The sequence below is a fragment of the Sander vitreus genome, chromosome 19, assembly GCF_031162955.1.
Source record: "Sander vitreus isolate 19-12246 chromosome 19, sanVit1, whole genome shotgun sequence".
Taxonomy (NCBI): Eukaryota; Metazoa; Chordata; class Actinopteri; order Perciformes; family Percidae; genus Sander; species Sander vitreus.
In genome coordinates, this window is record NC_135873.1 from 8925937 (window position 1) to 8948826 (window position 22890).

Sequence of the window (22890 nt, forward strand, 5' to 3'; positions counted from 1 at the left end):
GCTAGATAGGCCCTACCTTTTCCGTTAGAAGTTAATGCCGTTGTGTTTTCCTATTTGCTGTCGTGTTTTCATATTTGCTGTCGTGTTTTCATGTTTGCTGTCGTGTTTTCATGTTTGCTGTCGTGTTTTATGATTTATTGAAGTGTTTTCCTATTTGTTGTCGTGTTTTCATATTTGCTGTCGTGTTTTCATATTTGCTGTCATGTTTTCCTATTTGCCGTTGTGTTTTATGATTTGCTGTCGCGTTTTCCTATTTGCTGTCGTGTTTTCATATTTGCCGTTGTGTTTTATGATTTGCTGTTGCGTTTTTCTATTTGCCGTTGTGATTTGCACTTCAGGGCCACCGTATAAATGCTGCCTTTCTATGCTACTTGTGAAGGTTTGACATCACTTCAGTATGCTCACTTTGCTGCCACTGCCGGCGCTGCATTGTCGCTCTCTCCCTTCTTCCTTGCTCTCTTGTTTAAATAACATGCTTGCTTGACTTACAGTAAGTTTCTGCCTTGCCTTGCTCAGTGTGACGAGCAGCTGAATGGTGTCACAGTAAACAGGGTTGGCTCTGTTGTGACAATGTTCGTTTGATGTTGGAGTGGTAGTCCTCGGCTGCCATGTTCTCCCCTTCTGCTCTTTTACTTTCTTGTTCCTGCTCTGCCTAGATCTCACCGCTGTCACACGTCGGAGAAGCCAACTGGCATGACCTGAAAGTGTGACGGCGACATGCAAGCTGCCATTTTTCTCTCCGTTGATAGCCATCCAATACACAGACATACATACGGAGAAATGCAATCATTTTTCGAGATTAAAGAACTGTAATTGGCTCTCAGTCTTGTCTGAACTGGTGTCCCAGGATGCAGCGGACGGTGCCAGTGATGTATAAAAGATGCTATGTGTTTGTGCATCTGTGTGGCCCTCATTTTCATGAAATTGTGTTTTCATCAAACTTAGTCACATAAATCTGCCATATGTCCACGCATTTACCGCTGAGTGTAGTTTTCAAAGTCAAGTATGCTGCTTAAATATCCAGCATCGTACTCATCTCTCTCTCGGTTACGCATGCACGCACACACGCACGCACGCACAAATAACCCACAGACTTAATAAATGCAGCATTCATCACAGGTAGCCTTTTGATTGTATCTGTGCCAGACATCTTTATCCAGAAGACATGACTCATACAGTAACATGCAGTTATCATTGTTTTTTCAGTATCAAACATAATCTCAAATCATGGGTAAAAGTAAAACATGTGATGATAACATGTAATAATAGCTATGAATATATTCTCCTAGTGGAAGACTTTGTTAGGAGTGCCATTAAAAATTAATCAAAAGATTCACTTGTTGAAACCACCATGACTCACTCCGTCACTCCTCTCGCTGCGAAAGCTGGAGATAGAGGAAAGTGCCAGCAGCCATGTATGGGATCGGAAAAGAAAAACCACTCAGGGCGTCTTTGTCCTCTGTTTAAACAGTGCCACAATGGGGGGGGATGGGGGGAACCAAGGGAAGAGGGGATAAGAGAGAAGAAGTTTCTCACAGCTGCCCAACCTGAGGCCCAAAATATGTGCCACTTTTTCCGTCACCGCGTCACCAGCCATCCGTCCTCGCCTGTCATTATTTTACCTCTCAAAGAGCGCACACGCCGTCTCTCAGGCACAAAAATGCACTCTAACACCACCACACACCGTCTGTGGTGTCTTGATCTACTCTTAAATGCTGCCAGCATCAGATCCTCAAACAACTTCAATTGAATGTAAATACAGACTGCAAGTTTTAGTTGTTAAAGGAATGCGGTTGTATTTAAACTGTTAAAATACTGCATGATTGGTCTGTTATATTAGAAGTATGGCATGTATTGCTGTGGAAAAATTGATAAGTCAGTTGTTGATATTACCCGTTAAGTGCTCTAAAACAATATTTAGAATTACTAACAAATCTAGGACTGTGACCTGAAATGGTGGCCTTTACCGTGAGGCATTATTGTTCATTGTACCCAAACAAAGCACTTTTTAGCATTCATTTATGGTTCTATAGTGTGTTCATGGTGTCAGCATTGGGCATTGTTCAAACTGCCACAATGGACTTCTTGCGATCAGATGAGTAATGTGAAAAATAACTAACTTCTATCAGTAGCAAAGGAGGAAGTAAGGTTACATCATTATCCGGAACAAAAAGTCAGTCAGAGTGAAGACCCGCAGTGTAATGTGAAGTGAAGTTCTGTCACTTTTTTTTTTTTTATTGGTGCAGTTACAAATTACAAGAAGACAATAGTACAATGCATATTTGGATTGGATTTTAATTTGGGGGTTGTAAATTGACAATGTAAGGCCCCTGGCCAGCATGCCATGGCGGTGCCCGGGGTCGACCATAGGGCAGGCTCTGGGACGGAAGCAGGGTCCACCCTGGAGGTGTAATCAAAAACAGATTTTAGGGACATGGGCGTTTTGTGGAAATTGCGATGGCCCGCCGCTCAACTTCCCATCCAGGCTCGCCCCCAGAACCGTAGGAGGCGACCTGTTCGGTGTTGGTTGGTGAAGTTTTTAGCAACAGTATCACGAGGCAGTTGAGCCTCTGCAAACATTGTGCTGCTGTCACATTCACCATTAAACTCTGTGCCTATGCAGAGATACCGGTCGTGCTGGGAACACTGCAGTCTCACATAAACCCTGAATTTGACTTTAGTACAGCTGAAACCTGAGTACTAAATTGCTGTAGCATCTTCTGTTTAAAATAACAGAGAGCTGTGGACTTTTATACACTGAGAGATGTGGCTTCACAGACTACATTGGGCTTCATGGCAGTAACATATACTTAAATACTTTGGCTGATGGGAAACTTGATCATCAATTAATCGTTACGTTACACCTTAGCTAGACGTCACTGACTGGCTATAACAGAGCCTCTTATACTGGCTGTTAAAATCAGGGGGGAGAATGTAGCGCAGTAAGTATGTAGAAAGTCATGTAGAGCACACAGATGTACACAAATGCAAAAAAAAAACACAGAGAGAAAGAGACAAAAAGCATGTGACACATTACATTTTTTTTTAATATGACACATAACGTAACACACATAGAAGGAGGCTGTGTCCCTCCTGCTTGGCTCATGAATATAGGTCTGCCGAACTGAGCAACAAAAAAAGTATTATGAAAGTATTACGTTAGGATTCTCGGTGATTTGAACCTTAAATCAGTGCACAGGCGGCTAACAGGCGGCTATTTAAATTGCATCAGTTCCTCTGATGTAAATGTGTCTAGCCTTAAACTCCCTTAGAGCTTTTAGTCATTTATTTTGATTAGGGCTGAATTTATAAGATAAGTCTCTTAAGTAAGTCGCCTGGGAAGATGGATTGGCGAGGATGGTGGTGGGGGAACAAAAATGAAGTCTGTTTGATGATTACAAACTCAGAAATATCTGCTTGTCAATTAATTAGGCGCTTCCTGGGTATGTGTGCCCCTCTTTTCATTTACTAGGCCTGGCTCTCGGTGGACAAATACCCACGGTGCACCCATTGTATGTCTAAGTTGTTACACACGTCTACTGCAACTGGGGAACGGCGAATAAAGATCCTTCAGAGGCAGACAGTTTTTAAGAGCAAGCCTCTGTTTCCGTGTGCTGGCTGATTTCTTGGAACAGCATACGTAGCTGCTTGAAGGCTTTACTCTGCCGGTGTCTCCTTCTCAGACATAAACACAAACTGGAGAATGATGTGGACATGAAAAGATAGGTAGACTAAGAGGTCTGAGCTTGAAGTGATGCCTACATTATTTTTGCCCCTCACAGTCCAACAATACGTGCAGGAGACTTATCTTGTTGAGGCTGCTGTAGCTAGGTGAGCATTGGCTATTGTCAGGAGGATATTTTTATAACAAACTAAAACCAGTGTTAACAAAAACATTTACTGTATTTTATATAAAAACTGAATAACAATCAAACATACCTGGACATATTCTTCAGCTCTTCCATTTCTACATATGTTGTCGGTCTGTATGTGACAGGATTCAATATTAATTGTATCGTACAAATACGTCTATACAAATACTTGCGCCAGTCCCGAACCTGGTCAGCTGGTTAATGGTTAGCCGGCCAGCTACAGCAGGTCATCAACGAGCCCTGCCAGGAGCTTCCGGCCTCAACTATTTTGTGTCGACGAGAGACTGTCACTCTATGGTGTGATCGGCACTTAAAGGAGAATTCCGGTCGATTTCAACATGTAGCTCTGTTGTTTGTAAATTTGGAGTGCTGTCAGTAGCAAGAAAAACAAGCGGTGCTGCCTACACCGTGTTATCCCCCTGCTAGCATTAGCACCCAACAGGCTTAAACAGGGCACGTTTTAAACATGTTTTTAGCCTCTAAACATGCTCGAAATGTCATTACAAGTGCCTACCCATGTGCAGTGATTCCTTCCGAGGGAACACAGCAAATTTGACTGGAATATTAGATTGTATGAGTTCGACAATCGACTAGTCTGGACTTGACCGGAAAACAGGAAATAAACAGAGGTATGTGCACTGGCTGGATTAACACAACTTTTATGCCTTTCTGTCACATCTACTGCAGTCAGATTCTCTGTGTTCCCTCGGAAGGAATCACTTCACATGGGTAGGCACTTGTAATGACATTTCGAGCATGTTTAGAGGCTTAAAACATGTTTAAAACATGCCCTGTTTAAGCCTGTTGGGTGCTAACGCTAGCAGGGGGATAACACGGTGTAGGCAGCACCGGTTGTTTTAGTTTTTTTTGCTACTGCCAGCACTCTAAATTTCCAAACAACAGAGCTACGTGTTGAAATTGACCGGAATTCTCCTTTAACAGTAGTAAGATGTTTTTTTCCCCATAAACTTTCTATTTTTTTGTTGTGCAATAATTTGTAGTTTGGCACAATCATTTTCACTTTGGTAGTGGAAGTTAGCATTAAGAAAAGGGATAATGTAGCAGTGGGCGAATGGATAGTGGGGAATCTTAAAACCTTTTCACTTTGTACGCTTTTTGTATTTTGCACCTGTATTTAAAAAATAAAGATGATTAACAGCTGTCTTATTGCTTTCTTTGTAAGACATACCAACACTATGGACGTCATAGGGAAAAACAACACAGAGCTGGGATCAATGACCGCTTTTAGGATCAATAAAAATTACCTTTCAGATGTCGAACCTGAGCTGACGAAGCTTCATGGGAATAATATTTGTGGATTATTGTTTCAAAAATATTTTTCCAACAGAGTAACTCTTCCAACTTGTTATGGCATGACAATTTTCACATTTGTATTCAATCTGTCAAAAATATTCTGATACTCAAATACTGCAAGCAATGTCACAGTGATCTTAAGCAGGTTTTTTTTCTCCTCAGAGCAGGTGAGTCACATTGCATTTGGCAATGCCTCTCACTTGCGTAGTTGAGTTTGGTTTCCAGCGAAGAAAAAAAGGACGGCATGCGACAAGTCATCCAATCAGACTCATATTTCCTTTGTCCCATATGTGTGAGCTTGTCATGTTTAGTCGTCCTCAGCATCACGAACACTATGGAAATGGATGTTCTGCACAATATTTTATTGTTTAATTTTATAATAGAGAATGCCTACAAGCGTCAACAACAGAATATAGCACATCTGTAATAACAAACATTTTTTTTAACCTCATGTAGATTCCCAGCTAGAGATGCATGTCAATGTTTTGATATTCGGTATATCAATAATTTACTGCCACAGCTTAGCAATCAACAATATTTACTCTGGCAAGTATTTAGTAATTATCTCCCTAAAACCTTACACAAGGTGAGGATCCGCAATGTGAGTTGGATCTTCCTAAATGAATGCAGCGTCTTAAAAAGAAAATTAAAGACCTAAAATTGTTTTGGCTCTGCCAGTTTTCCCCTGTGACCTAAAACAGAATGCTAGCAGCCAGCCATGTTGTCTTTCATCATTAAACTGTCTTTCAAAGGCTCCTGGGAGCCTCCTAGAGCACAGAAGGGAACCTCGTATTTTTGCAACATCAAGCGAGCAGTGTCTTCAATGTCTGCTGGGAGGTGCACATTAAAGTCATGGACTTGAGCTGAAATGATCTTTTAAAATCACTCTCACTGTCTCACACACATGCTTTCGTTTTTACACTTTATACATTAATGCGGGTGATACCCAAGGTCTCACAAGTGTAAAGATATTTGACCTTGTTTTCTCTCTCTCTCGCTCTCTCTCTCTCGCTCGCTCTCTCTCGCTCGCTCTCTCTCTCTCTGCTTCCATTGCATGCTTGTAGATTAAAGACACCCATGGTGCACCAGGCAGTCTTGTGGGTGAAGATCCTCACTTAAAGGCAGCTGATACAGGTAAGTTATTAAATCTCTAATCGTCCTCTCTACCCCCACTGCTCTTGTGACCCCCACCTAAAATTCATCCTTTTTTAGAATTTAGTACAAGTTTTTCAGGAATTGCATTACATTTTTTTTTTATTGTGTCACTGATTTTAATACATACCAAAGTTTGCTTATGCCCTTATGGGACAGTTCACCCCGAAATAAAAAAAAAAAAAAATCTCCCGATGTCTCTTCCCAGTTCTCAGGACCCGGTTACTCAAGATAATCCACAGACCTGGTTGTGGGCAGTTTAATTTAGGAACTGTTTTCTTTCTACCGAACTCCAACCGTGCCACGGTGCAGAAGGAAGCATACTTATGGACTAGAGGCTCCTTCTCCTTGGCTGAGCTGTAACGTTGCTTACCGATAATGCTAGCTCACGTGAGCTAACTTACGCTACAGCTCAGCAGGGAAGGACGCCATTGATGTTTACATCTACAAGCGCAAGCCTCTCGTCCATTAGTACTCTTCCTTGTCGAAAAATGTATCTAAAACATTTAGAAGATAACTTATGATGGACACTATTTTTAAACAAGTGTAAAGTTAATGTGATTATTGCATGTTTTAAAGAAGAAAATTAGACAGTCCTGATAACATTTTGGTGGGGGTGTTGGTGGTTGCAGTCTTTTTTTGCAGTCAGAAATGTACACATCCTAAATAGTGGCTTTAAGTTATTATTAAACCCTTACTTATTTACACACAATTTGTTAAGCTTTTTGTATTAAGTGGATTTTGGAAATATATATTTAAAAAAAAGGGGCCGACCCAGAGGGGACTGAAATGTTAGTTTTCATAATAAATGGTGATGCTTTGGGTGGCAGTTGCTCAGTCAGTAGGGAGTTGGGTTGGTAACTAGAGGGTTGCTGGTTCAAGTCCCCATACAGACCAAAAAGTATGGTGGTGGACTGGTAGCTGGAGAGGTGCCAGTTCACCTCCTGGGCACTGCTAAGGTGCTTTTGAGCAAGGCACCGAACCCCCAACTGCTCGGGGCACCTTTCCATGGGCAGCCCCCTCACTCTGACATCTCTCCATTAGTGCATGTAGAGGTACTGAGCATGTGTGTGTACTTCAGGCCTGTGTGTAATGTGTGTAATAACAACAGAGTGAAAACATTGTAATTTCCCCTTGCAGGATTAATAAACTATACATTACATTACATATAGCAAGAGCAGAGTCTGAGATTTTTCTTTTCTTTGTTCAAGTTTGTGATATTCTTTCAACGCACCTGCACAGAGAAATTGTTAGATGTGCAAATAGTTTCTTCAAAAATGAAATCTATTAAAGGCACATACCATCACTACATTTGATTCATGATTGTTATGCATCAAGTTTGGGACTTTTAATATCCCCTGGATTCTTTTTTATGTAACATAATTTGTGGTGTTGACATTTACAGGCACAGGAGTTGAAAGGAAATTCTACAGCAAATGTAGCTATCCAAAATTTTCAAAATGTCCTGTTGTTGAATAGAAGTATTCTGGCATACCTAGAAGCGTGGCTATTGTCTGAGAATAACAAACAGATTACCCATGCATGAGAGAGCTTTGTTATACATCTATTCCTTTGGCCATAGTTCCAAACAAATCTAAGCGAGAATGCACTTAGTGTAGATGTGTGGCTGATGTAGAAGGCTCTCTGTGTGTCTCATGTTTTGTTTTCAAGGTGATGCAGCTAATATATTCCCCTTTTACACTACGAGCATATTATCTCGCTGCAGCTGCTGTGAGGAGACAGGCCCAGGTATTTATGGCTAGCATAAAAAGCCTGTGCATTCCCTGTCATCCTACAGCTCGAGATTTACAGCACAATTGACAAACACTGAATTAAAAAAGAGTGTTCAATTTGTATGGGAGTTTAGAGCCTGTCTGTTGTGCATGCTCCCAACGGATTCTACTGTTAGTACATGTGTGCGCGCATGTGTCTCACTGTCTATGTATGCCTCCCGCTGTGCGAGAATGTGTCGATCTGTCTGCCTGTACGCGTATGTGTGTGTCTGTATGCCCGTGTGTGTTTTTGTGCGAATGAGTGTGTGCCTGCTCTGAAACACCAGCAACAGATAACAGATGGTCCCCCTGCATTAGAAGTGTTTTATTTCCCTGCGGAAGCCAGATATGTCAAAAATAAGCATGTGCAACATTAGTCATTTGGAATATTCATGCCCCTGCCGTCCGATGGTTTCCTTTTCACAGCCAAAATACCACCAGCCCAATTCTCCTAAGGAAGTGAGGGGAATAAGGGGGGGTAGGGAAAAAAAGCAGTCATCAGCTGAACTGATGGGGGAAAAGGCTCAGGCCTACATGCAGCTTTAATGGAGGAATTATTTTTCTCCTGGTTGCTTCTTTAGCATGCCAGGGCTGTAATTAAACAGGGGCTACAGTCCTTAGATGTGTTCATATTAAGAACCACATCCCCCAGCCCCATTAGACACTGTGATGTGAATATGCACACATGTCCATATGGCTGCCTGGTTGCATACACATTAGTTAACCTCATCCACTGGGTCAGACTTCTTTTGCCATCCTTCATACAGTAGACTTATCTTTGGGAGTCCTCCTCCTCCCCGCCTCTACTACTTATCTTCCTATTTCTCCTCTCCACCTCCATATTTTTAACTATCTTGCTTCTCTGTAGCTTCAGTCTCTTTAAACTCCACCTCCTCTCCTCCCAGGCTTTTTACCCCCGTCTCCCACCATTGAGCATGGCTGCCATCCTTGTCCTTGGTGGCGGACATGGTTATGCATCATTATCAGGCCTTATTAACCATCCACGTAGTTGGCAGTCAGGGCCCCACTAGGGGCCAATGGCATGGTTTTCCTACTGACGAAAACAGGAATTTTGAGCAGCACTTTCTCACTTGCCGTGGTCCCTCATGATCAGGGTTAATTCATGGCAGCATGTGTGAATGTTGTAGAAAGAAGAGAGGAGGAAGAAAAGGAGGAGGAAAAGCTACTAAACAGTAAAGCACTGCTTATCGCAGAAATGCAATATGATTTATTCAGGAGTATGCAAATCCAACACAATCACTCTGCCTTGTTTACCGAAGGGACCTGCTGATTCAGAGTCTGAAAGAGAGGGAGAAAGAAACAATCAACCATAGACACCAACATACAGTGCATGCACCAATGCAGTCACCAGCAACTAAATCTGTGGGTTTCCTTAGAATAAGGAAATGAAGGGTGTCGGACAATTTCTTGGTCGTTTCACAGCTTCAAAAACCTTTAAATTTATTCTGGTGAGGCTGGATTGCTGATGTAAAGAGTGAAGGGTTATATGCAATTCATGTTTTATATGTAAATACAGTACATTGCTTATAAAGCATTGGATGGATTTATTAAATACCATTGTACTACGTGCTATTGCTCGCAATGATTACACATAAGGACTCTTGACAGTTGGTATGGGAAGGGCATGGCACACCAATGATGAATTTAGGCAAAATACGGCAGGGTGTTGAACTGAAAATACGTTTTTGGAACTGACCAAAATAATAGTACCCAAAGCTGGGATCAAATTTTGTTTAGAAGAAAAAGTAGTTTCTAATTTAAATCTACATTGCTTCCTTATTAAACTGCATTTTATTTAGGGAAAGTCCTTGTACAGCTACTTTAGACAACATTTATCATTTAAGACGACTGGCTTCTTTAATTGAAAAACAGGTTTGCAGAGAAACTTGTTTATATTCCACAAAGAAAGATATTAAAAGTATGATTATGGGTTAACAAATTCATTTAAAGAACCCATAAGAACTGATTCCAAGGAACACCTTCAGTGAAACAGTCACTTGCACTTGTAAATACAATAAAAGCAAGACTTAGTTCTGCTTTATGTCCACAAGAAATGAAATAAGTAAATGTGCTTTTCATTCAGACTTTTGACAGCCTACTTTATTAATAATGTTACCTTAGCTGTAGCCATGCCCCTTTGCATTATCATGTTCTCAGACATTCCCTTCCAAACCTACCACTGAAAAATATTTATTAAATCAATTTAATTTGATATACTTATAGGTATTTACGTTTTTTAGTCATTGTTTTGAAGACATTTGAATTACATTACCTGTGGATACTTGTCTTAACCATTTTTATTAAGGGCTAGAGGGAAATCTAATGATTGTTTGACTGCCATGTATGAATCCGTATCTTTGAAGTGGATTTCAGCGCTAGTAGATAAGCTACTGTATTACTATGCTGTTTTCCTAAAGTAAGAATGTAAAGATTATCTCTAAACTCAGGAGATCTGATATTCAACAAACTGTAGAAAAATATAATGTGTTGTTAAAAAGTCAGCTATGTACTGTGAATAAAATGTAATATACCATGTGCAACTGTCCAGTGTTGAATGCATGTTGGACAGACTTGAATTTGATCTGAAGCTATTTTTCATTAGTAACTAGGAGGCGCACAGTCTTGTATGTCACATTTAATTTTTGCTCTTCATCTTCATTGCGTTGTAGAAGTGGGTGTGAGTTGCAGCCATTTCCTGACTTTCTGCTGAGAGCCCAGTTAGCACTTTTGTATTGATTTCTCTGCATGGTATTGCATGTACTTTTCCAGATGAGTCCCTACAGCTAGCGTGAGTGTATGGAAGACAACAATTATCCCTTCTAAGAGAATCTCTGAGGCCACACAAAAAGAGAGCAGAGTTAAGAAAATTGATCTCTTCAGGCTTGAGAGCCGTTGTGTGCATGAGCAGACAAGGGCATCCATAACTTGACTCCTAAAGCTACAATATGCACATTTTTGATGTCAAAACCCTGTAATTACATTCTTGAAACTTTTGGTTTAGTTATTCTCGCTGTAACATTGACCGATGAGACCTGGCCTGTGAATAACACGTAATAATTAGCTTATATCATAACATGCCATTCTAGTTCTTTGTGACCATGTACATGTTATATACAATTGCCAGAAATGGTCATTTGGGTCTCTTTTTGGCTTATACCATTTGCAGTGGCCATGGTCTTGAGCTAGGTTGTAGATTTCAAGCATAGGAATTCATAGCAACAATAATGACAGAGATGTGTGCTGTGGATGTTGGTTTTGATAGCCTAAGCTGTTTTTAAGCTTTTCTTTATACACCACAGCCAGATGAGTGACAAGGTTTGACATTAACTTGACTACCTGAGGCAAAGATGGAGTTAGAATTGTATTTGCTGTTATTGTTTTAAGAATATAGCTTTAAATTGAGATATTAAAGGAGACCTATTATTTTTTCTGTATTTTCTGTCATATCTATGTTGTTACAATGTTGGATGTTCATGTGAAACATGGCCAAAGCTTCAAATAATGAGGTAAACATTTTTAAAAGAAATCCCTCTGAGCCAAAACCTCCACTTTCCCACTGTTCTGAATGCTGAATGGTAGAGTTGTTTCTACTCTTGACTCTGTATGATGTCATACCGAGCCGTTTTTTTTATATATGGTCATTTGCTCCAGGCAGTCACGTTACTGCAGTGTTTAAGTTACATACCCTGCCACATGTAACTATATGCTAAGTATAGGGAAAGCTGTAATTTCGGTTGCAGATGTTGATAATATCTCCCCAATTCTGGGTCACATTACTGCTGGAACATGTCTTGTTTTGTAGTATTTGGTTTAGAAGTGATTTTTCATGTCATAAAGTCCTGCTATATACTGCGTTGCAGGCAGTCTCCAGCTGCAAGAGACTGTACAGGCAGTGACCACTGTTGCCAACTTTTTTCCAATGAAAGTCACTAGCACTAGTACCAAAAGTCGATTGATTTGCATATTGGTGACGTCATCATGTATCATCTGCATCAAGCGTATTGGCTGTGAACCTGAAAACGTATATACATATATTATGTCTCATTAAAAAACATTTTGCCATATAGCCTAATGCTCGGTACAGCTCTTACAGGGCATTTAGACCAAAAAAAGCGATCCGGTGATTTTCCGCAGGGTGGTGCGGCGGGGGGAGTGTCAATGATATGGCCCATTGTGTGACGTTGTGTGTTGTGTTCTTAACCCCCCCCCCCAACTAAGCACAAGTAGACTTTATATTTCACAATTACTGTTTTTCGTCAGATCGTGTGTATATATATATATATAAAACGATGTTTCCGACTGCACTTGAAGGCATCTTTATTTTACAGGAGAGAAAGAAAAGAGACGAGCGAGATATAGCGAGTGCTTTGTTGTTGCAGGAAACATTCAGCTATTACATAAACTCCCAGGCAACTTTCTTGTGACAGCGATAAAGGACGTGATGTTTCCTGTTTACTGTACGGGATTCTTATTGCCTCAAACCATAGCTCAAAACACTTTTCATGTGACGTGGGGTTACGTTTCTCCAAAAGTTGAGTCGGTCTCAACTTTTCGCCGCAGGCCTGCTACGCTTTTTTGAGTGTCCCTCCTGCAGCCACCCCCGCCGCAGCCTAAACGCACTACTCCCATTCAAAATCTATGAAAAGACCTGCGTTTTTGCCAGATCCTTGGACAACCGACGCAGACAGTCTGAACACACCCTTAATCATGCACAAAATACTTTGTGAGGCATAGCTTCAAATTCCTACAATATAAGACCTCATTGGCCTTATCTTTTTCTCCTAATGACTTTGTCAGGAATAATCTATTGTTAAACTTGTATAAAACAATCAAACCTTGAGAGGTATATTCAAGTAGTAAACGGAGACTCTCCAGTTACAGTTATATCCAGCTTATCTGTAGCTTTAATCTATGATGAGCAGAATGGTTTGTTTCTCTTCTGTAAGTAGTTTGGAAAATGGAGAGTGGGCAGTCCCTCTGTGTATTTTTATGATTTTTGGATTTGTGAAAGCATTTTTTGAGTGGAGATTTAGTATCATGCAATTTTGAAATGCTCAGTAGGAAAACACAGACATATTTTATTTCTATTTATTGATTTTAACCAAGAAATGCTAGTCTATGTTTTTCTGAGATCGTTCCCAATCTTTCAGAGCAGCATTTCGAAATTGTAAACAGACAATAATCTGCATTACTTATGAAATTGAGAATCAGATTTACTGATTTATACTCTTGGATTTTTTACATATGCAATATTCCTGGGTTCCTCTCCTTTCCTATCTTCATCATGCAACTAAAATGGCTGGAAGATGTTCTCATTTTTCCTGTGAATGTATGTCATATCAACAATGTGATGCTAATCCGCTGGAGTCATACACCCTCCGCCATGCTATTTTTGCCACACACATGTTGCCTGAGAGGTCAGTAGCATAGCAGGGTTCCTACTAGGTTGAATTGCTTGTAGGCAGAAGTTAATTTCCAACTCAACAGAGATAAATGACTTTGCTTTGACCTCCCTTGCTCACTGGCACAACAAAGATTTTTTGCTTTTCTAGGAGACAGACACCGTAAGTATCTGTAAATTAAAGCAGTTGTTCATTATGTACAGTATGAAATGATTTAATTTGGTAACAATGATTAGCCAAATGTGTCTCTGTTTTTCTGCTAAGCTCAAATAAACTAGACTTTTTTGTTTGTAGATAATGTATGCCTTTGTTTTACACCAAGTCATGTCTTTACAGAGCAGAATGGAAAGAAAAGAAAATCATTTTATTTTATTATAACAACTAAATTTACATGCACACTATCAGTTGAATCTGATCTAAGTATTACTCCAGCTATTAAAATCGTATGTAAATGTATTTAAGTGAGATCTTCTATCTAGGCTTATAATTACAGACTCAATTCCATTTCCTTCAAGTCCTGTTTTTTCAGTGTCAAAGCCATTTTTTGAATATTTTTAGACCGTCAGGTCCAGCTTTAAGTTGTGTCAGAGTCACACTGTAATGCTGCACTGAAACGTTTTAAAACGGCTTCCTAGTAAGAAAAATTGAGCACTAATAATGATTGATTGCAAATTTTGACCATTTTAAAGTTTTTCTCAGCTGGAGGCCTAAGGGCAAAAATGACCTGTGGACCCCAATTGACCCCTATAGTATTCCCTTTCTGTGTCCATTTTGTATGCACCCCACCTGACATTCAAATATAGTGCACACAGCAGACGCATGGTAAGTTCATTATATTTTGCCTAGAGCCCCAGAAACCAACAAATTCTTATACAGTGGAATACCACATTGTCCCAGGGGTGGTAGGTGTCAATTACTTCACTTTTATTGTGATTAAAGATCATTTTATGTAGGGATGCACGTTATATAAGTATCATTCAAGATGTTAAAGTTCTTAAAACTACAATAGCAAATTTGGATAGAAGGCAATTTTCAAGATTTGATAATAATGCAGCACCTGCCTTAAGGCCCGATTGCAGCTGATATTTTGCTTTAGCAGTGCATATTCCCAAACAAATATGCAATGTAATGAATCAAATAAACACAAGCCAAATTACATATAGTAAATCTGAGACTTTAAGGGCCCCAGGGGTCTGGGTGCTGGGACAGCTTGGTTGCAAGCGTAAACACAAGTTACTATTTCTGGTGGAAATAGCATCTAAACCAGTAAATGTAAGATAGTAATCCTGCACGAATATCCCATTTCCACACCCTCAGTGGAATAACCCCTTTGAAACATAGCCCTCATGGTGTAAATTTTGAAAGCCTGTTATCTGATGCTGCTCACCGTGGATGTTCCTGGCTATATATAACACAGATATATATAACACAGAGGGTATGCTGTAAGTGACCATTATGCTCTCAATTATCATTGTGTATTCTCCCCCACTGCCTACCATGCTACTTAAAGTGCCTATATGATGAAAATAAATCACTTTTTCTGGGATTTGCGGTGTTATTTTGTGTCTCTGGTGCTACCACACGCACACAAACTTTGAAAAAAAAACATCCATGCTGTTTTGAGTGAGATACGGGTTTCTGAATGTGTCCTGCCTTCAGTCTCCGGGTGAGCTGTTCAAAATCTGCACGGCTTTCTACGTAACTAGCCGAGACGAGGCATGCTCTAGCATGCCAGCTCGTTCTCAATGGCAAAATACTGCTACAACACACACAAATTCACCCTAATCTACAAAATAAATTGTATAGAACTACTTACATGTCCCTGTTCTGCAGGTATTCCACACAAAAGTGGAAGTGCGCCCTCATTTAGAAGAAGTCTCCCAGCTAATCGTGTCTTGTACAAGCCGAAGTTGCAGAAACAGCTAGCTAGCTCATGTAATCCTTACCTAGCTACTGCGTATGTGCGACTGACAACAAAGATGTTACAGAAGTTGCGAGGTCTCACTCTGTAGCTAAAACAGAGACCTGACACAGGGTGAAAAGAGGAGCTGCAGCAATGTGTAGTACAACAAAATATGGTGTTTTTTGAAAATGTAACCATGTAAACCTATTCTGATACAATCTCAAATTAAAATTATGAACCTGAAAATGAGCATAATATGGCCACTTCAAGCACTTATTAGGGGCATACTTGAGGCTCACCCACACAGTTCACTTTCAGCCCACATTCGGCAGGTAATGAGCGAAGGAGACAGCAATACACATTTCCTGCCAGAGATCACAGAGGTGTGACCCTGGTGAATGCCAGTGTGATGGTGGTTTGTCACTCATAGACAATGCAATAGCAACAATTGTTCAAGTTCATTGCATGTCACATTGTGTGAGATGGGGCTAATAAAGCCTCACTCGCAATCTGTGTCAAACTGTACAATGACTTTCTACCACCGTTATATTAAGCTTGACCATCCAAAGCTTTCATGTTCTGTTACGATTTATCCTGGCAGCAGTCGACTGAAAGGCAGTTCAAGAAACTGAAATTCTGTTAAAGTCCCATGTTGCTTTGAAGAACTGTGCTATTGGCAGATAAGCTTATCATTAGATGTGCCTGTCAGATTTTATTGGAACAAAACTCGTGCTTACTGAAGAATTCAAGAATTCAAGCAAAGCACATCATGGAGACAGGTGGTTGCCAGCCTTGTAATGATGCATAAAAAACATAAGTTGTCTCCCACATTGAATTGTTGGTAATTGCAGGGTACATTTGGAGCTGATGCTTTTCTACATGCTTGGCTATGAATACAATAAGGAGATGCTGACCATACCAAGACAATACACTCTTCTTTGTGCTGTTTTTGCTCAACCTATGTTTGCTAAGATTGTTTTCTCGGTTGTTTAAGTTGGGTTCTATATTTTGCAAGAGCTGCAGTCTCATGGTCTCAAGAGATGTGATGTTCTTTCGTACACAGAAAGACTTTCACAAGGAAGCGTGAGAGCAGCAGAAATACTCAGCCATGGGATTTACCTGTCAACTGCACTTAAGCATGTGGGATGACACGCTAGACGCTGTAATAGTAAAATAAAGGCTGACATGCCTTTCCTGTGATCGTCGGTCACTGATGGCTTCATGTATGTCAGCGCCACAGAGCTAAGTAGAAAATAAACTTGCATTAATAGATGGTTGGATGGATCTCTGTTTTTTGAAGCCCTCAGCTTCTTGAAAATCATTTTCATGTCAGCTTATCAGACACGTATTTGATATGTAAGCCAGCATTTCATGAACTGCTCATTTCTGTCTTGCTTCTTTCCTCTGCTTCATAAAGTTTTTTAAAGGAGAATTCAATTTCTTCCAACAATGTATACTCCTTTTAATTCTGGTCAATCGAAACCTTACCTAAGTGTATACGCATGAAGATGTTTGCTAAAACCAAAGTAACAGTATACATTAACTTTCCTGAAACCTCAAATATTGCGGAAGCTCCTAAGGTCTCACTATAGTTTGAGAGCAAATTGAAAAATTAACAATCTGATCTAATCTAACAGGACCAAAATGTAGCTCCGTATTGACATTTGAAATCTGAAGCTCCCAGCTCAGTTTCAGATTGCTGTGTCTAAAAGTACAGAGTAGGGTTTGGGGATTTAACTAAGCAAACAAACTCGGCTCAATTCCCAAAGCATCCGCCAACCACCCAACTGCACAACACTTGTGGAAAATAGACACACAGGTAACTGATTTCTCCACTGACAATGCAACAGAAGAAAAGCTGGCTATATCATCCCAACCATCTGGAAGGCTGGCTCAGACTTGAGGCTGATGTGTAACTTTTAATTGGAGAGACAGTGGTGGGAGGCAGAAGTGTAGGAAGGAATGATCCCAGTGGATAGACAGGCACTGCCTGCTGCCAGATGGACAACCTGAGTTTGCTGGAGTGCAAACCATTTCATTCTCGGGCCAATGTGCTGTGTGTTCTGTTTTACAAAGAGCTTGTTGGAGAGTCATAGTTCGGCCCAAGACATCAGATGCTGCAAAATGCTGCTATTTTCACAGGACAGAATTAGGCAAGGAAATGCTTGGATATTTGTTCGGAGGGTTTCATTAACAGACATTTTCCATTTCAGGAGATGACATTAGATGTCATATAATGGATCCCAGTATTGACAGTTAAGTGTCAATTGATTGTAATGTCAGGATTATAATGTGAAACTATAACCCCCTACTCCACCCACTTTATCAGCTATCTAAGCTTGGTGATCCAGTTTAAAGTCTATTTAAGTCAAACATTCTTTGAGCTATTAAATGGTCAAATATATAATGTTTGCACAACGAAAATACTTTTTTGTTGTTGTTGTTTAAAATAGTTTTTATGACCAGAAACTGATACCTCCTTTAATTATTGGCCAATATCAAAAATCAGTTTTTAAAAGTTTACGCCTAAAAAAAAGTTTGACATTTTTGGTAAAATGCTTATTTGCTTTTTCAATCAGTAGCATAAAGACTGGAATTTAGGGGAAATGGCTAGTCCTGCTCTGTTTCAAGTTCAATAATACGCCAACCCGCACCTATAAAGCTCAATAATGAATCACACTGAGGTCACCAGGTTTGCTACCATTGTGCCTTTACAGACACCAAAACCTGTGGCAGCCTGCTTGTCCAACCTGCCTCGTTTACATTTCTTTTCATGTACATTTGAAATAAAAAAAAGACACATTGTGTAAATAAGAGAACTTTTGCTTTGGACGGGGCCAGGCTAGCTGTCTCCATCTGCTTCTAGTCTTTATGCTAAGCTAAGCCAAACACGTTTGTGGAAAACAAAGCAAATAACTGTTCCTTTACATTTTTTTAATGTGTTCATGTGGGCATGGATGTAGAGTTAGACGTGTTTAGTAAGGTTGGACCAGTTTCCAGTTACATTGAATATTTCTCTACACTGAGTGCACCAGCATGTGTCAGTGCAAGACAATCTGGGGAAATTAAAAAGAAGACCATGGCTACATCAGCTAGCCGCTGAGATGGATGTATAAACATTTTTTACCTCTCAGGTCCCCAAACGTTGCTGTGGTTGCAAGTTGTTTATGAGACGGTGCACTGTCTAGGTTTAGGTTTGTTGATGCACTTGGAAGTAGATTTCCTCCACAAAGTTCTCCTCATTGTGAACTGAATATAAACATGCAGTTGTGCAGCAGTTTTATAAACTTGGAATGCTAAATCTGTGCTGCGGATGAGCTCCTACAAAAGTTAAAATGTTGAACTGACAAATTCTTTGCTGGGCCAATGTGTCGTGCACAGTTGTATTGTATCAACTTTCCCAGCAGTCTTGTCCAACAGTATTTCAAGAACAATGTCTGTAGCACCGGGCAGAATTAGATCTTCAGAGACATTGTGGGGTATCTGTGTGGACCATCAGATACAAGGCTATAAAGGACCTCTTCAGGGCTTGCTCAGCAATGGTCGCGTTTTGCTTTAATACAGTTTGTTTAGCTTGTCTCACCTTTCTCTTTGCTGTGGTGAAGCCATACTTCATTCAGGAAATTTCATATTTGTGAGTCTTAGTGCTGACCTTTTGTGTGTGTTTTGTGTTTTTCTTTGAGTCATGAACTTTTATTTTATTTTTTATTTTACCGCTGCTCTCTTACACACATAAGGTGCTAAATATAGTGCAAGGACGCAGTTTATTCCGTAAATGTGACATCACGTCTGGATGAAGCCATAAGGAACATTAATGTAAAAGTCCCTTGTGGTTTTTGTCTGAATGACAAAAAGCAGTCCCTTTTAAGAGATACAGGGGATGAAGGCAGCAATATAACTATATGTATATTTCATTTCTGAAAAGGGTTAATTAATAGGAGATACAGTTTAAATATATCTGCATCTAACTGTAGAGATACAGTATCTATAGCCCTAACTTACTAACTGATGTCCTGCTCTTTTCTGTGTTTCTCAGCTTGGGATTTGGAATTTTTTAGGAAATGCTCACATCAAAACTAATACAGTTTCACATTTCATTAAACTGTACTGTTTGTATTTTAAATTCACTATCACATTAGCGCAAATTGGTGTCTGATTGTAGTCTCACTGGAGCTCCAGAGTTGAAAGAAAATCCAAGGGCTGTGTAGGTGAGACAAGAAGCGATACATGAATGATAAACAGTCCATGCGGTTTAAGCAGTGCCTGGTTCAAGAGTTTGGGAAAGAAGGGTCCAAGTTGAAATCTAAAACATGTAAACTGATACCTGTCCTTGGGATTCACCCACCTCTTTAGAACCCTCCCTTCTGTTCTTCATTTACCAGCCTCTATAGGCATGTGTATGTTTTTCTTCATTTCATACCTCTCACACTGTATATTCATGTATTACTACTATTGCCTTTCTGGTACCCCCCACCTATCCGCCTAACCTCAAACCCCTTGACGTAGGAATTCAATTTGTACTGTATGTTTCATTTTCACTCTGATTTAGATTTATTTCATGTTGGCTGCTTTTAATTAACTCTCTGGATATGCGACGAGAGGAGGGGGGGGGATGAAGAGAGAGTGAGAGAGACAGAGTGATAGATAAAACTCCTCACATCCACCAATGAGTTACACTGGCAATCATTTACCACTTAGACAGTAGTGCAGAAGCCCCCCGTTTGTTGCCCTGGCAACCGGTGCCTTGGTGATTGATTCCTTGCCATTGTGGCATCGCTGCGGGGAATAGAGCGCGTGAGCTTAGCGTGCTTGCTACATCTTTCTAATTAAAATGGGATTACATAGTCATCGCCGTTGTATGTTCAAACAAATGCAAGGCTGTGAAGGAAATTAATTTTGGTAAATGTCAGGGCTGTTAAATACAACTATAGATAAACAAATGTAAGCGAGCTCAATGTACTGATATGCACACTATGCACACTATGCATGAACATGTGCCTCCATGCCATTTGCATGTTGGGGTTGTAGCGAGTGACGGCAACAGTGCATCTCTCCATCCAAGAGTGGAGCTTGATTGACAGTGCATGAATCATGTTATGCAGCACAAATCACCAGACACAACAATTAGTCTGTTTGTAGCTGTCTGCTAATCAGAAAATATTCTTCAAATTGGAGCTTAATGTACATCTTAAATGAACAACGGTTTCTTAATGTAATTGGATTAGGCAAGTCAATCATATCTATGCAGTTTATGCTGTTGTCTTTTAGACTAGTGTGTATTGAGGGGCTAAATATTCTCCCATGCACAGAGCTGAGACTTGATTACTTCACATTTTACAGTGGCTGCTTACACTTGCACCAAGGGGATACTGTAGCACACTGACATTATATTTCAAAACATGCTCTTACATACATATGAATGACAAATTACTTTAGTTTATTACTAGATAATGCAGCAGAAATTACAGGTAATGTAACAGTGTAGTAGCATTATAGAAATGGTGCTGCAGAACCAACGGCTCAATTTTAATTCAATATAATAATTCTACTATTTTGGTTAGTATAGTGCTACCTATACTTTTCTTTAACCACCAGGATTTACTACAGCAGCATGGTGGCCCAATGGTTAGCACTGTGGCCTCACAGCAAGAAGGTTCTAGGTTTGAATCCAGGTCGTTCCGGGCCTTTCTGTGTGGAGTTTCTACCGTATGTTTGTGTGGGTTTCCTCCGGGTCAAAAAACCATTAAAAAAAACATGTACCAGGTTCTCCAGTCAGTGCCCTTGATCAAGGCACTGGCTCAGATCTGGAGTTGGTCCCCGGGGCTGTAAATGGCTGCCCACTGCTCCCTTGGGTTAAATGCAGAGAATTAATTTTGCTACATGTATGTGAATGTGACAATAAAGTACCTTTACCTTTACATAGTTACAGTATATGTGTAGTGGTCTGCTGGTACCATGCTGTTCAAGGCCAATAACAACTACAACTTTTTTTGAAAGTGCCATTCTTCAAGATAATTGTGTACATTCGTCACATTCTTAAGTCCGTAATTCTTGATGTTTAGTGGGCTCTTGAAGCCAACGTCAAGTGAGCGAATGAGCGAAACCAGAAAGAGGTGTGACGTATAAAGCAAAAGAAAAATGAGGTCTAGCACTCGGTTTTCAAATTTCAATCACTACAATGCAGTTAGCAAGGTGTAACATGGTGCATTGGGCCTGTTCCCAAGCAGAGCTCCTTGGCACTGGCTGTGTGGGATGTGTCATTACAGCAAAGGTAATAATAGACCAGGGAATTTATAATGTGACGCTTTTTACGTGCCTATGAAACAATGCCTGAAAGCCTGAGACTGCTGGCAGGAAAAAAAAGACAAATTCATGTTTGGTTGTAAACAATGAAAAGCTTTTTATTGCTGATATGTCATGTGACTGAAACATATATTAAAACTTTCATGAAGGACCTCTGGAATAGAACACACTTCAATTTTACCCGTATAGAAATGTGAAACGGGTCTACCTGCAGACCGAGGGTGCACCACGAGTACCACTCTACTATATCATTGCATGACGCAGAGGTTTTTACAAGGCTCGCTGTGGGTAACAAACTACTCTCTGAAATGAAAGTGCAGTTACAGCCTTATAAAACTGAGTGCCTAGATTAGGCATAAATCACATTCAGTCTTGTTTTGCCCTCTCAATCTTTTCTCAGTATGGGTGCCAGGCTTTTGTGTGCTCAGCAAGCATGCTAACAAAAATGTTCTTCTTTGTGCTGTGAAAGAAATATGTGACATGAAGCAGCGTGCATTTTTTTTCTTCCCCTTTTCAAATTGTGTAAATTGAAAATGTCTATTTGTGTGAATGCCATTCAGCATGTCGGCGAGTTCATGCATGCATATGGCTCTGATTCACATACCATACAGACTTATATTTGAATATATTATATTTTAATCAGCAGGGATAAATGAAGGGGTAGCTGTAGTTGCAGGTTATTAATGCGATGTCAGGCAAGTGTTTTTATACTGTCAAAAATAGTTAAAGAAAGTTTTATTTTTGGATTGGATAGATCCTAATGTCTTTAGATGAACCCCTATGCACCAAATGCAGGTCATAGTTTTCCCTTATCCATTGAAATATCTCATCATCTAATAGATGGATTTTGTACAGACATTTGTGGTTCCCAGGAAATGAATCCTGAAGACTTTTCCTCCAGAGCCACCATGAAGTCAGGTAAATTGTTTTGAAAATGTGTCCAATAACCTCTTTAGCTACTTCCTTTCAGCATGTTAGAATTGCCATTGTGGGCATGTTAGCATGTTGTTAGCATTTAGATCAAAGCACCGCTGTGCAAGTACAGCCTCACAGAGCTGCTAGCATGGCTGTAGACTCTAGTGTTGTTGTGCCTGGGGTTCCAGACCATCAAAAGACATTGTACTATATTATGATATACTAATCTGTAATCT

General features: G+C 40.1%; 1 protein-coding gene across 3 annotated transcripts in view; it reads left to right on the forward strand.

Moving 5' to 3' along the window:
* LOC144534255 (glucosidase 2 subunit beta-like) overlaps positions 1–22890 on the forward strand; it is a 123063-nt gene that overhangs the window by 45748 nt on the left and 54425 nt on the right. For all 3 annotated transcript variants that reach the window (XM_078276087.1, XM_078276089.1, XM_078276088.1), the window contains one exon: positions 6251–6320. In XM_078276087.1, coding sequence (XP_078132213.1) covers positions 6251–6320 — 70 coding nt within the window. The remainder of the gene's footprint in view (positions 1–6250; positions 6321–22890) is intronic.